Raw genomic sequence first — 14,683 nt, 5'->3', positions numbered from 1 at the left:
ACAGGCGCAGTTTAGGAGAGTGCATTTGGTAAAATGAAATAAAATGTCTCAAATGTTTGTTCTCATATCGGTCTTGGTCTGTGTCCTTTCTCATTCTGAATGCTTGCTTTGCACCACTTCATTGCAAGGAACTCATATGTGAAATGGACTCCCTTCAGAAGGGGATATTGCATGATCTTTCATGTTTCCTTTACATATTTTTACTAACACTTATCATACAGCTTATTAACACGTGTCTGTCTGAAACAGGCTGCTGTATCAAGTTAAATGGATGTTTCATGCTGCTGTTCTACTTGCCCTTATTTTTCTGTTTTTTCATCCAGGTCCTATCAGAAAGCAATAGTAACTTACGAACACCACGAACTATTCTGGAACAAAAGCAGAGTGGTCTAGGTATGTGCCTACAATTGAAATTTTGTTTGATGTTATCAGCTTTTCATCTGCCTGTTCTGTACAGTTGTATATTCTTCGAATAGCTTTTTTGTTAACAGGACCCAATAGTACTTGTTATCAGTAACATATGCTGAGTGTCTGCCTACGAACTGGACAGTTTTTCTGCAGGAAAAGCTTTTAAATAAATTACAACTGAAAATAGCAAGGTATTCGAGACTGTTCATACTACTGATTATTTACTGCTCGCAACAGGTGCACAGGACTATTTTTAATGTAAAGTAGATTTTCATTATAATATAGTTTCTGATGGAGTTTTCGGAATTTGCAAGAATCTTTTGGATTGAAATGGCCTGCACCAGAAACTGTTAAAACACTTTTCTTGAAAATTTCTGTTTCCTGCTGCAGGCAATTGATGAAAGTGAAGGTGTTTTAACGAGGGGACTGGGATGGGGAAAAAACCTCAAGTTTCTTAATAGTACCAGGGGTTTTGCACATATTCCCTCTCCTAAAATTAATTTCTTCTTTTCAGCATTAGAATGAATCATGCTATAATTCAATGAGTTGTTTCAAATTCCCTTAATTCAAGTGGTGCTTTTCTGCTGCTTCTTTTAAACAGGCATACATATGACTCATATGCAAAAAAAATGAAATCATGCACTACTGTAAATCAGTCTTGCTTTTTTTTTCTGTGTGTTTTTTCATGGGAAAAATGAAGTGTAGAAAATGCATAAGCTATATGCATAAACTTAGAAGTAGCTTTTCCTTTCTTTGTAAAGATACGTATTTTTTGTATTATTTTTTGTATGTCTAATCTTTCTGTGATACTTTTCTTTCTATTGTATTTTCCCTTAGTAAAATGCATACATCAGGTGCTCTTGCTTATTGAAGTCCTGTTTTTTGTTATGTACTTGATAAAGTTAAATGACTTTTCTTTTATGTGACACAATATGGCTTGTGGAAATTGATGTATTTCTGTGTGTAGATTAAGGTATTATATTTGGTGTGAAAGGCTTTTGCCACAGACCAGGCACCAATTTTTTTTGGCTGTGATTGGTCACATATGCTAGTAATGTTTCCCCTCACTGGATTGTTAAAAGTAATGAAAGGAAGCATCACTGGATAGACAGCTGGTTTTCGAAAGAAAAATCTGCTGCTACTCATCAAAAATAAAAAGATAAGCTCTGAGTGATAAACAGCTTCTCCTTTCAACTAGTAGTAAAATGTAAAGGAAAAAAATTGAAACATTTTTTTCCATTTTGTTCATTGTTGTATGTAAGTTTCATTTATGGTTGATGATTACAAAAGTTATTTTTATATTTTTGTCTGTGGCTTTCAATGATTAGTTTAACTCCCATTCTGATGAGTTGTAATAAAAGTACTGTCACTTGCATGGAGCTGTGCAAAAGTCTTCTCAGGAAAGGAAGTTAAGCTAAACTTTTAGGTATTTTCAGTTTGTAACATTGTCAGTAATGGTAGCTGAAATATAAATAGAGTTATTTCCAATTTGGTTAATATTTTCTTGGGTTAGAAGGGAAATATTCCTATATTAAGTCTGTGGAAGTGCATGAGTACTTTATTGCAACCTATTATCTCAAAGGTTGATTTGGATGAAAGCAGTGAGCAGTATTTTTCCAGTTTATATTTGTTTCATAAATGCAGGTTTTAAAATACACAGCTTTCACATCATCCTCCTCCTCCTCATCTTCATTTTGTTTTGTTGTTTTGTTTTATGTTTACATTGATGCTAACTGGTAACTTTTTTTTACCAAAAGTGAAAACAGGACAAGAACTCACTTTGGTTAAAGCCAATCCTCTCTTTGCACATAGAGCAGAGGGTGCTGTCTCATGAGTAGAAGCACAATAAATTATGATAGTTTCAGCCTACAAGTCCCACTCTGACATTACAAGCATATTGTGAACCTGTCCAAGGCACTGCCAAAAGCTGCCTTTTGTGTGGTAAGAGCCATGTGCTTGCATGCTGCATGCATCCCCAATGTGAATGGACGAACACCTGGTTGTTGTATGTATTTTCTCTAACTCCCATCAGGGTCTCACTGTGCGGGCCTGTTTAGCACCTCAGTGCTCGGGGGTTCTTCAAGTGCACCTAACCTACAGGATTATGCTCGTACTCATCGTAAAAAGCTGACTTCTTCTGGCTTCATAGATGGTATGTGCACACTCTCGCACATGCACGCACAAACCCACGTGCCACATTGAACTTCTAAAGATTTTGGTGGAATCCTAGAATATTTTGCCTTAGTATTAATTCTGTGAGTTTCTGTTCCTTCTTTATTTGCCTGTAGGTTGCTTATGTTTTAATTTGATAGCGCAGTTAATTCTTGTTTGTCTTGAATTGAACACTAGCTCACAGGCTTGTAAGGCGTGGCAGGAGATTTCAGCAAGTCCATTTTTTAAGTAAACTAAAATTTTTGGTTTGAAATTCTGTAACCATTTTAAACATTGGCTTTTATCATTGCTAATTGATCTTCAAATTAAATAAATTACTTGGAGCGTATGTGAGGAATGAAAGAAATTATAAAGTAATAAGTTAAATACTGATGGTGAAAATTTTAGGATTCCTAACCTTTTTTTTGGTGGGGTTTGGATTACAAAGGAGCAGGAGATTTTCAGTTTTGGATAATCTGGGGTAGAGAAGAAACTCTCTCACTAGATTTCGAATGTAAAGATGCCGAAGCACACCTTTATAACTGAAGTGAAACTATTCACGCTGTTTTCCCCCCACTTCACTACTCAGTGTTCGACTCTAACCCAAATAACCTTGTATGCCAGAATCACCAGCTCATTCTGCTTGTTTTCATACACTTCATTACACATCTTGTAGTTACCAACAATCCAAATTTTCTTCTTTTTAACCTCTATTTAGATTTTTGCCCTTCTCCTTGATCCCCTCTGCATGCCACTCAGTTCTAATACCTTCTCATATTTTCTTTTTTTCTTCCTTCTTCCTTTCCTATTTTAAAATCTCCTTCTTTTGGTAGCTGTTACAAATTTCAGGTACCTGTTTTTCTCTTTCTCAGACACCACACGCGGTTCTGCTGTTAAAAGGTTTTCTATCTCATTTGCTCGACACCCAACCAATGGTACGTTTTGCTTTTATTTTAAAAACGAAAACAAAAACAAAAGGTTCCTTGCTTCATCCCTTTTATTTTTATTTAAAATATGGGGTGTACAGTATCATCCAACTGTCTGTTGTTCCTAACTTCAAGCACAATTCCAAATATATTTGTAATCATTAGATATCCTAAATCCCTTCTTTATCATTCATTAGTATAAATACAACATCAAAGTTCATTTCTTAGAAAAATCCTTGAAAAAAAAAGTGCTACTGTTAATCATGATCTCTGTAATAAATTATTCTCCCCAACTTCTTGTGTGATCAGACTGTATGGTACAAGATAAACACAGAATGAAATCTGATCTTATTGGACATAACACTTCTTGATAGCTGCTGCTTCTTCTTTGTCTTTCTCCTGCTGACCTGATTCCCTGAGCCTCCTGATTCTAAAATAAATCACTGAATTGACAGCTGGAGTTGATGACTATCTTCTTGAAGTGACGCTAAATTAAAAAAACTAAAGCAGAAGCTTTGGTTCCATTCCTGCTAAATTGCTATGTTATCACAGGACAAAAATTTATTTTACCTTATCATACTTCTCTGTTCATCAGATGTGCAAATTACTTAAATATTGCACTAAAAATCACAGCGAGAGAGCTGTGACTTCTTGAGCAGCATTGACCTCTTGAGCTTCAAGAGTGAGACTTAACTTGTCTTCAGTTTGCAAAAAAGGTCTGGTTTAACTCACAGGACAAAGGTATGTCTTTTTCTTCCTCAGCAAAATATTTTGCATCGCCTTTTCTACACAATTAAATAGGCCCCAAATATATCCTGTTCATGAAAACTAGACTCAGTCTTCAGCATCCACCAGACCTTAACGTAGCTTTTCCAGATTTCTTAACTACAGTTTTAAAAAGTGCGTGACTGGTGGCTGAATACATTGATGGTGATGATATTGAAATTGCAGTGGAAATCATCAGTATTTTCATGATAGATTCAAAATATAGTTGTTTAAAAACAAAGTTAATTAAAAAAAAAAACAACCTGAGTTTTTGGCTTTGCTGAGAAACAAACCCATAGTGACTTTTTTGCACTGCGGTGCATCTTGAAGGGAAAGTGATACAGTAAGCCTGAATTAATAGCATTAAGACTGTGTTTGATCTAAAAGGCCAATTCTAGTGTCCTATTTCAAATAGGAAAGTTAGGACTCCGTTTTTTATCTTTATACTCAAACCAAACAGTATTTCCAAAACATACACATTCAGAAAGTAGAAACTGCATTAGAGTGTCAGTGTCTAATAATATGATTACTCTCTATTCCATTTAGCACTATCTTTTTGTGACTACATTCTTTAAAAAAGGATCTAAATTGCTTGTATTGATCACACTGATTGTTCCAATTCATTTAATGCAGCAGTTTTACCACACATCTTTGACAAGATTAATGCATGCAGTACGAGCTCCTCTGAACCCTGAGTGTATTGGAGGTTTCCAAGGGTTCTCTACTAACATACGTCCATATTGATGTTGTTTCGTCTGTCCTCTGGACTATCACTTTGATTCTCCTTGTCCCTTTCACTCTGGTTTTTTTTCTTATTTTTATGTTGTTATCACACCCTCTTAACTCATTTCAGACTACCCCCCCATCTTTAGTTCAAGGAACATGGTGAAACAAGTATCTTCTGAAAGTGCTTTACCTTATTTTCTGGGCCTCTGCAGAACACCCACACCTCTATAGGTGCTGGTCCATTTCCTCTGTGGAATTTCTAGGCTCCAGTGGTATGTGTCTGTAGTTTTTGAATCTAAGACAGCAGGGTGGCTTTTTGAGATGCTGCGTTAACCCTTTCATTGTCTTGCATTTTGACGCTTTAAGAATTAATACAGCCAAAGTTCAAAGGCTGTTCATGTACAGGAAATTGCCTTTTTAAAGGGATACTGTCGGGCTTCTTCATCATAAAATTTCAAATTTATTTATCTTAACATCCTAGAATATTTCTCACAAAATATTCAAATAAAACACTGCAGATAGATTTCCAGAGTATCTTTTAAGCCATATCCCTTAGACGTAAAGTTACTACTACAACATTCTGCAGTACAACTACCTGACAGCAGAATTGTTAAAACTCAACAAAAATGTTTGGAGGGGAAATTTATGGAACAAGAAAAAACTTCCCCTCCCTTTTTTTTTTTTAAGGGCATGGCTGTATTTTGAAATTCCTTCCTGGTTTTCTGTAACTTGCACTATGACAATAATAGTTACTAAAAAGTTAACCTGACATTGTCCCACTTTGTTATTTGCAAATAGAAAAATTCTCATGGAAATGATGGTGACTTTTCTGTCAAGGTAAAGAGAGAAATCTTACATTTCACTGTAATGCAACGAAAGGGTTTGTGCTTTGCATGCATGCAAATAGTCATTTAGGATATTAATATGTATGCCAAACATCTTAGTGCTTACACTGAAGCTTAGCTACTGCCTTTGTAGGAGAATAGAAATTAATTATATTGTGGTGCTTCTTTTGTACACAGAAACCAAGTTTTTATGAAATGCAACATTTTGTTTATAATCTAAATGAAGCTGACATGAGTACACTTCAGTTGATTGTATATTTGTAGCAATTGTCCTGGAAATTTGAGTATTGGCCAAGGTGGATCTAAAAATAAAGATATACATACAGACATTTTGGGGTTGAAACCTTGTTGAATTACTTCTCTATGCAAAGCACTAATGGGGAACGAATGGGGAACACTGCATATCACAGGAATATTGTTGCTTATTATTTTATGGGAAAGAACAGTTCACAGTCGTAATGCTATCTCTAATAAATGTGCCTTGAACTGAAATTCTAAACATTATTTCATTCACTATTGCTTCTTCATTTACTTAAAATAAATTTACTGTATTGAATTGCAAAGTTGTAGCATTACAGCTGAATGTTGAAAACACTAATGGACATATTTTCCTCTTCTGAAATGCAATTGGATGAAGAGCTGTTCATTGAGTTATCAAACTTGCATCACTTTATAGAACTGCAAATTTTTTTTAGCCAAGATGTTGAAATGCTTTTTAGTCTGCTAGTAATATGGATATGCATGGTTAGTGTATGATCAATACTAACATAGAAAAGCAAAGTCCAATAAATTTTTAGATTTTTGAGTTGCTTTACTTACCTCTTCTAATATATGAAACCTCTAGTCTTCTAAGTACTGTTTTTAAATGCATAAAGGTAGGTGTAAATCTCTCTTAGAAGGTAAAAACATGTAATCTCAAGGTACAAAAATGCTAACAGTGGTTTTCCTTTGATATTAAAGGCAACAGTTTATTTTCACAGAATACTGAAGATGATAGAACGTGAATTCTGCAAATTTCTTTCTTGGAAGATGTAGCATTTTTAGCTCTTGTCTGCTAACAGTTGACAAAATAGCTATATCCTATTTTCTTGCATGAATGAGTTATCTATCTATTTAGTCATGTGCCAGGTATGAGAACGAGTAGGAGAAATACTATCTTTTCCTTTTTTTTGTAGTGATCTACTGAGTTTGTCTTCAAGGAAAATTATCTTTCATTAACTAATTTGGGAGTAGAGCACAGTTCTAATGTTTGAATAGTTTGTGTGTACACATGTAGTTCATGTGTACAGGGGATTTGTATCCCATGGTATGTTACATGGTGTCTTTAGTTTAGTGCACCCTGGAAACTGGCCCATTTTGTTCCAACTCCTGTGATATTTAATTTCCATGATTTCAAGGGTCCTATCTGCATGTGCTAATGTAAAATAAATACTTTTTATCATGCATTAATATTTGCATATGCAAGAGCTTAAATCCTGTCTTATGTTTGGAAATCTCTCTTTTTTATTATTTTTCTTTTAGGTTTTGAACTGTATTCCATGGTGCCTTCTATTTGCCCTTTGGAAACTCTACATAATTCCTTGTCTCTGAAGCAGGTGGATGAATTTCTTGCCTCTGTTGCTGCTCCATCAAGGGAAAACCTACAGGAGACATGTACTGGTTTTAGTTTGTATTTATGTTAATTTTAAATTCTTAAATACTGTCTAATTTTTGCAGTGTTTTACAGCTAACAATTAAACTAAGGATACTGCTTTTAAAGAAAATGAAAATGTACATAAACTATAATTCTAAATTTTGCAGTATCCTTTTGTGGGTATGGATACTGTCATAATTCATTGTAGTAATGTCTCTGTTGAGACATTGTTGGGGTATTAAATTAAGGATTTAATGCAATCATAGTGGGTTTATTTCCCTTACTATTACATTGACTCCTTTGTTCAGTCCACAATGTCAGCTGAGTCACAGGTCATACTTTTTAGTGAGCATGCAGTATTTCCAGCTTTATACTGTGCTGTTGTACTGGCAGTAACCACAGCAGAGGAGTGTTGCATTTACACTTAAAAATGTGTTATTTCCTGTTTCTTTTAATATTACTTGGGGTTTCACCTGTAGAGAGCCTTGTAGTTACTGAACTTTTTGGTAGTTTGTGCTGCATGTTTGAAGTTTAAATGAGCTTGAAATGAAATACAACTAAGTTCTATCCATGTGCACATCTCTGGGAAGATGACTTCCCATTGTGATTCTGCTGCTGTGTCTTTGGAAATGGTTTAAGTTAGGTCAGATTTAGGTCATCTCCATATTAGGATGCTTATAATCAATGTGTCAGGTGATTGAAAATCATTCTTCTTGAGGAAGTGTCTAAAGACTCATGTTTTGATCAGAAAACTTATACGCAGAAACAAGTACTGATACAAAACCTGTTAGGATTTTTCTTTTTTCTGTTATAGGATTTTTCCTTTTTCTTCCTGTTATTTTATGCGGTTTAGTTTTAATCAGTAGCTAAACTGATAGAATAGGCCATCTGTATCTGAGAAAGAAGATGAGCAATTTAAGAAAACTGATGCTACTGTATATGAAGTATATGAAAATTCTCAGCTATGCAAAATGCCTTGTTATGCTGGTGAGGAAGTTTGTCATCAAAATCTGTTCAGAGTTGAGAATACACAAGATGAAAAAATACTTTAAAAAACCCTGGTCACACTCCTAACATATGGTTGTCACCTTTCTACAGAGGAGTGGTTGGAAATTAGACCTGATACAATTAAGGCCATACATTCTTGGCTCTCCAGCTGTTTTCCTGTACTACTTAGAGGTTGTCTGGAGATAAATGTTTTGTGTGCATTTTTCACAGACATTTTGGACTAAATGCCTACTCAGATGCAATTTTCATAACCTATGAGAAGTAGCACTTGTGCTTTCGCTAATCTTCTGGCAAGGCCAGTGTTACTGAAATTCAGCTTAGCTTCCTTAGCAGCATGAACTCGTTGTGTTGCTTTCTTAAATAAAAGGGAGATTTTTAGATTTGTCTTTCATGTTGTGAAATTTTGACACCATAGTCAAAAATGGGCAGCTGAGCTGTGTGATGGTGATGTCTTTCTCTGGACAGATACACAGTCCTATGGCTGCTGCTTTTGATGTTTGGCTTGGATGAGAGTATTTTTGTTGTTAAATGATGTGTATATTCTTTTTTTCTCACCATTTCAGCTTCTCCAACTTACATGATGCCACTTTCAGGAAGAAAAATTTCTTTAAATACATATACCCCTGCAAAAATTCAACCAACTCCACTTGAAACTTTGCCTGAAAGGCTAGCAATAGAGAAACCAACCTTGTGTAAGTAACCTCTGTCAGAGGCAGAATGACTACCTTGCTTCTTTCCAGAATGATTTTGTAGGGCAGCTATTTCTTAAGATTCCCTGTTTGTGTAAGTGGGATCATTTTGTGGATCAGCAAGAACTCAGTAGCACTGCACAAATAGTTTTAGCAGTAAAACTGTTATTACTTACTTTCTCTTATCCTCTAAATTGTTTCAATTTCTTTGGGCTGAAAATTCATAGGGTTTTGTTTTGAAGTAGACATCATTTCCAGCTATCTCCAAGTAAAACAAAGGAATTTATTTATTTAAATGGCAGAATTTCTAGAATGTTTTCTGAACATTTACTGTAGAGCTCTGTAACCACGTACTGACTGAAGCTGCCAATAACACAATAATGCATTCAATCATTAGTATGTTTAGTCTGAACTGTTGGCCAGCTATACTATCTGCTTTTGGTTGTGCTGTTTAGAGAACATAAACCATGTGGGTTTCTGATTTAATTAGCTAGTGCAGCTTGTTTGTGTTTCTGTGCTAGGTAATACACATTTTTGTTGCTTTTGATGCTTTTTAGCATGAATATTAAACATAAAACCTAATGCTTTTTTTTCCTCTCTGTCTGCACAGCTACCCCTGGATCTCCTGTTAATGCATCTGATGTTAAGCTATCTCTTGAAGAGGCCTCACTAGAGGTAGAACTTGGTGGTGAGACTCTTTCCGAGAAGAAATGATCAGACAAAACTGGAAACAACTTCTTAAATGTTCACTTTAGTGTGAGTTCAGCTAACTTACTGAGCTTTTAAAAGCCATTCATGTCTGCAGCTCATAGTGCACTTAAGAATCTTAAGTTTATTTGTGGTTAACTAGTGTGCACACTACATGTTTAGATCAAGTGTCTTTTCTCATTCTCTAAATTATTTCAGGAAATATATTTATCAGTTTGATGAACTGCACACCTTTAATGGAAAAGCTGCACATGAACTTTTTTTCTGTGTCTTTAAATACCTACTGTAAACCTGTACAAAAAGAAAGTGGTATGTGCTACAGTGGCTCTGTTTACGTCACTGTAATGCATTTTTTGTTGTCATCATAAACTTCTATATTCAGGACTTTAAAATCTGTGAATTTCTTCTGTAGGCTGAAATGTAACACACATCTTGACCTTTTTTTAATTTAACTACATTTCCAAAGATATCTCTTCTGCCTGGTTTGAAGGCAAGCAGATATTTCTGCATTTTAATTATTTTATATCATATATGCTGCAATAATTAGGCATGATGGAGTGAGTTAATGTATCAGCACTTTTGACTACTCTCATTTTTTTTCTGTGTTTACGTCAGACCTGTAACATTCAAATACACCTTCTCTTTTTATTATTTAGTATACATGTTTGTATACGGGTACCTGTACCTCATCATCCAGCAGATAAAACTGTCTTCTATGTGCTTTTATCAAAACCTTCTTTTGTTTACTAAAAAAGACAGTTTTATGTTCTTTGCCATATGTTTCTACAAAAAGGTGATATTAAAAAGCAGATTTTGTAGAATGAGAAATGGTTACAGTTGTTATGCTGGTAGGTTTATTCCAAAAATTGTAAATATTCCATCTATGCTTTATTATCATCCCTTCAGAGTAGAGAGAGGCTTTGGACTACCGGAAATCAGTGCATACTGTTGTAAAATACTCAGGATTCATCACTGCCTGGGGATTTTCATACCTCTCTTCTTCCAGTCTAGGTGGTTGAGAGCAGATCTCATTAAAAAAAAAAAAAAAAAAAAAAAAGATTTTATAAGAGATGTTAGAAGTGGAACATGGAGTTATGGGGTTATATAGAATAATCATCCAGTCTAAGCAACTCTTTCTGTGGCATGAAAAATTACTGAATTGTAATTATCCCAAATGTACGAAACTACTGTCCACTTTTTTAAGTTCAAGTGGCTGATTAGTAAGAACTATGAGTTAGGTAATTCTTTCATGTTTAAGTTGCAGAAGACATAGCTTATGAGTAATATGTTTAAGTAGGGCTCTTCCTTTTCTCCAGAGCCAGTGCAACTATAATTACATTCACTTTGCCACAGGGTCTGTTTTCAGTGTTTACCATATATGTAATGGCTTCTGCAGACTAATGCTAACAATGCTGGTTAATTACCAAAAATATGAAGGTTTTCACAGCTATATACTTCAAACATTTCATTTTCTGTAGTGTAATTGTGTTATTGACAGTGTTGGTCTTGCACACAACTGAATGTACACTTGTTTACCATTAAAAAAAAAAAGTTAAAATTTAAGTATGCCTATCATTCCAGTCAACCAAAGCTGTGGCATAAGTTTTTTTATGTGCTCCTGAATAAAAAAACAAGGTCACTGGCAACTTCTCTCCATTGTGGTTTTTTTTAAAGTGCTATGAAATATAGTGGGTAGTTGATGCAGTAGTCTCAGTGGAAAACAATTTGCAGATAAGCCATTAATTTACAAATAAGCCAAAATTTCTCTTGGTGGTAAAGGACGTGACTCAGAAATGACAATATCATTTTATGATGAAATCAATCCTTAAATAGCTAAACAGTAGTCCAACATTCTGCAGGATGTCTTCATGTTCCAGAATGGTAACATCAAACACAGAACCACAGGGAGGGAGGGCTCTTCTACTTCGTAGTGGTGCACTTAAAATAGGGCAGAACATGGACTCAGCAGATTTCAATGTGGTTTTAGACCAGTTCCTTTATGTAGTTGCACTGTCTCACATTAAACTTTTTGAGCTCTACATCCTATTCCAGCCAGATTTGACAGTGGTCAAAGAATATGCTTACAGAAAACCAGTGGTTGAATATGCTTGTAACTCCCAAAATACTGCCACTGCAATATAGTTTAAGTAATCATTTAGCATTTCTTTAAGAAGCAGCATTACCAAATAGACCAAACCACAAAAATGTTTGTGAAAGCTCCTAAAATTACTTTTAATTCTTTTTTTGTGTTTCTTTATTATAATAAAGACATAAATTTCAGTTATGTAATTATCCAGCCAAGTAAAATTTTTAAGGAAAAGCAGATGTTCTTTCAAAGTTCAGCTGTGTAAAAATCCATATAAACAAGGCTAGGCAGGTGTGCATACAAAAAATAATTATCATACATATCCTTATATAATGATATATCAAAAATTATGATCATACACTGAACAGTAGCATCAAAACCAGAGTTCAAAGGAAGATTGCAGAAGAGATGTAACAAAGATTTCTAATAGCCATTTCAGTGCCATAGACAAGTGGCAGAATGTAGGGATTTAACACTGTTTTCTGTCATCCAGCACAGAGGGAAGCATAATATTCCTTTGTTTTTCTTGTATTTTTTCTTTATCAATTTACAGCAATTACATTGTTGACAGACCCACAAGTAATTTGCTAAAACAAAAAATGCAAAAACTTTTTCAAAAAGCCAATTCTGCAAAAAACAGTGAAAGAAAAAACATGTACTTTCTAGTAGTTGTTCATGTTTTCTTTTATTTTTATTTTTAAATAATGATTTTAATTTTACTTGGTTTTATGAAGAGGACAGATTTTACTGAGTGTTTTCAAATACTGATTTCTTGACTCCTTCACTTAGCCCTTAAAAACAAACATCTTGTGCTCTGAAATACAGAAAGTGGTGTAATAACAAAGCAGTCTAGAGTGCATTACTGTGAAAAACAGATGTTGAATAAAAAAATAAACCAAATATTTTATCTATAAATAAAGGAATGTGTAAGTGTGTGAATGCCATCAAACGTGGGGCTAGGAGGAGGAGCATGCAATGAATACAGAGAACATCCATATCATAAAAGAGGTAGAAGACCTTTCAAGAAACTTACATTCTGTTTTAATACAAAACAGAAAGGTTCTAAAGTGTACTTACTTAGAAAAAATAAAAATAGGCTGAATTAAAAAGTTGTTTGTCACTATGCCATGCATGGTTATGGATTTCCCGCAAAATTCAGATTTTCAAAATAATGGCTACAATTCTTCATAAGGGTAAGTGAATATTTAATAAAAAATGTTTGTCTCATTAGTCTTTGGAATAAAATCCATGTGCAAAGAACCAAAGAAACACACTGAGTAAATATTCTCTAAATTGCTCAGCTTTTAGCTGAGCAATTTCACCTTATGATTTAATAACTTCACTAATGCTCAAACCACCATAGCAGTTTCCAGTGTACAAACCTGAAATACAGGAATAGCAAGGGAAAAAAGCCTTTTGATAAAAGCTATCTTACGGTAATAAATAAGGAAGAACCTGCAGAGAATAATAGAAATTGAGCCCTTTTTCTATGTGTTTTACCTTTAATACTATGTTTTCTTTTCCATATGGCATTGTAATGTGTGCTGGTTTAAAGGCAAACCAGCAGGGGAAATGAACTCAACTCAAAAGAGAGACCACAAGTCAGAATAAAAATTTAATAAAATAATACAATAAGTACGATTATACAGACAAACAATTGGTTTTAACCCACAAAGCCCAAATATATAACCCAGCACCCTGGGGCATGAACAGAGTGGTGTTCTTTGGGCCCCCTGAGTCCAAAGGAAAAGGAGAGGGGAAAACCTGTTGGTGAGAGTGCTGTTGCAGTCTGGTTGAAAAGTGGTGGTTGCAGTCCAGTCGAGAGTGGTGGCTGCAGTCTGGTTGAGAGCGGTGATCTGCAGTCTTCCTCTGGATCCCATGAGTGGTTAAAAAGGTCCCAAGACTCCAAGATTATTCTCCAGTTCAGGCAGGAATGCTCAGTACCTCCCTCAGGGCGGGGGGTTCCTTAATGGGTGTGATCTGAGAAGCTACTGATGAGCACAGCCACTGTGAGATGTAGGTTACTTTGTGTTCTGGCCAGGGTGACCATGCAGAGAAAATGGTCTGTAATGGTCTGTTTTGTTGTGCCACGGTTGCAGTGGCACTAAAAAGTGTTAAGATCTTAGGTGGGAAAACAAAGCCCAAGCTCCTCAAAATATCTCTGTTCTTCATACAAAATCTTGAATAATTTGAAAAACCATTGCAAAAAAAGCATTGAAATACAGTAGTCAGTCTGGGGAAAATCCTGGTTGCATGGAAAATGCAGAACTTTGAAAATGATTTAGGAATTTAGGGATATAGGAAGCTGTAGGTTTTATTTTCAAATATTTGGTGTGGAATGTGAAAACTGTCCTTAGGAGAAGTTGTCAGGATCTGCTTTTCTTTTGATATCTAGAAATTTAAGAATTTTACATCAGGTTAATTCTGTCAGTATGATTAATGTTATTAAATATTACAGCTAATTAAATAATAATATATCTGATTGAAGCAGGGGGAGAATGCACAGGACTGCTAGTCTGTAAAGCATTCTTTCTTTTAAACGCAGACAGAACGTATTATGACCACCCCCAAGCATTTGTTGCCTCCTGAAGTCAATGACCACTACTGCCTGCCCTCTCCTTGGAACTTCATTTCTGAACCTAACCGACAACTCATGGACAGCAAGAGGGGGAAGTTGTTGGGAGGAAGTTCTTTGGGGGGAAAGTTGGGATATACTGATTCATAAGAGTTTATAGCCT

General features: G+C 35.0%; 1 protein-coding gene across 20 annotated transcripts in view; it reads left to right on the top strand.

The window, feature by feature from the left end:
• The window catches only part of PPIP5K2 (diphosphoinositol pentakisphosphate kinase 2), a 48,442-nt gene extending 36,937 nt beyond the window's left edge, over positions 1 to 11,505 (top strand). For 4 of the 20 annotated variants that reach the window (XM_064641549.1, XM_064641543.1, XM_064641545.1 and 1 more), the window contains 7 exons: positions 5 to 28; positions 324 to 393; positions 2,441 to 2,560; positions 3,432 to 3,494; positions 7,343 to 7,474; positions 9,026 to 9,154; positions 9,762 to 11,505. In XM_064641549.1, the coding sequence (XP_064497619.1) occupies positions 5 to 28; positions 324 to 393; positions 2,441 to 2,560; positions 3,432 to 3,494; positions 7,343 to 7,474; positions 9,026 to 9,154; positions 9,762 to 9,865 (642 nt within the window). In that variant the 3' untranslated portion in view covers positions 9,866 to 11,505. The other 16 variants (XM_064641551.1, XM_064641546.1, XM_064641552.1 and 13 more) reach the window with 12 other exon arrangements.
• Positions 11,506 to 14,683: the final 3,178 nt, after the last annotated feature.

Source organism: Pseudopipra pipra, chromosome Z (assembly GCF_036250125.1).
Source record: "Pseudopipra pipra isolate bDixPip1 chromosome Z, bDixPip1.hap1, whole genome shotgun sequence".
NCBI classification, from domain to species: Eukaryota; Metazoa; Chordata; class Aves; order Passeriformes; family Pipridae; genus Pseudopipra; species Pseudopipra pipra.
This window is presented reverse-complemented; position numbering and strand designations above follow the sequence as displayed.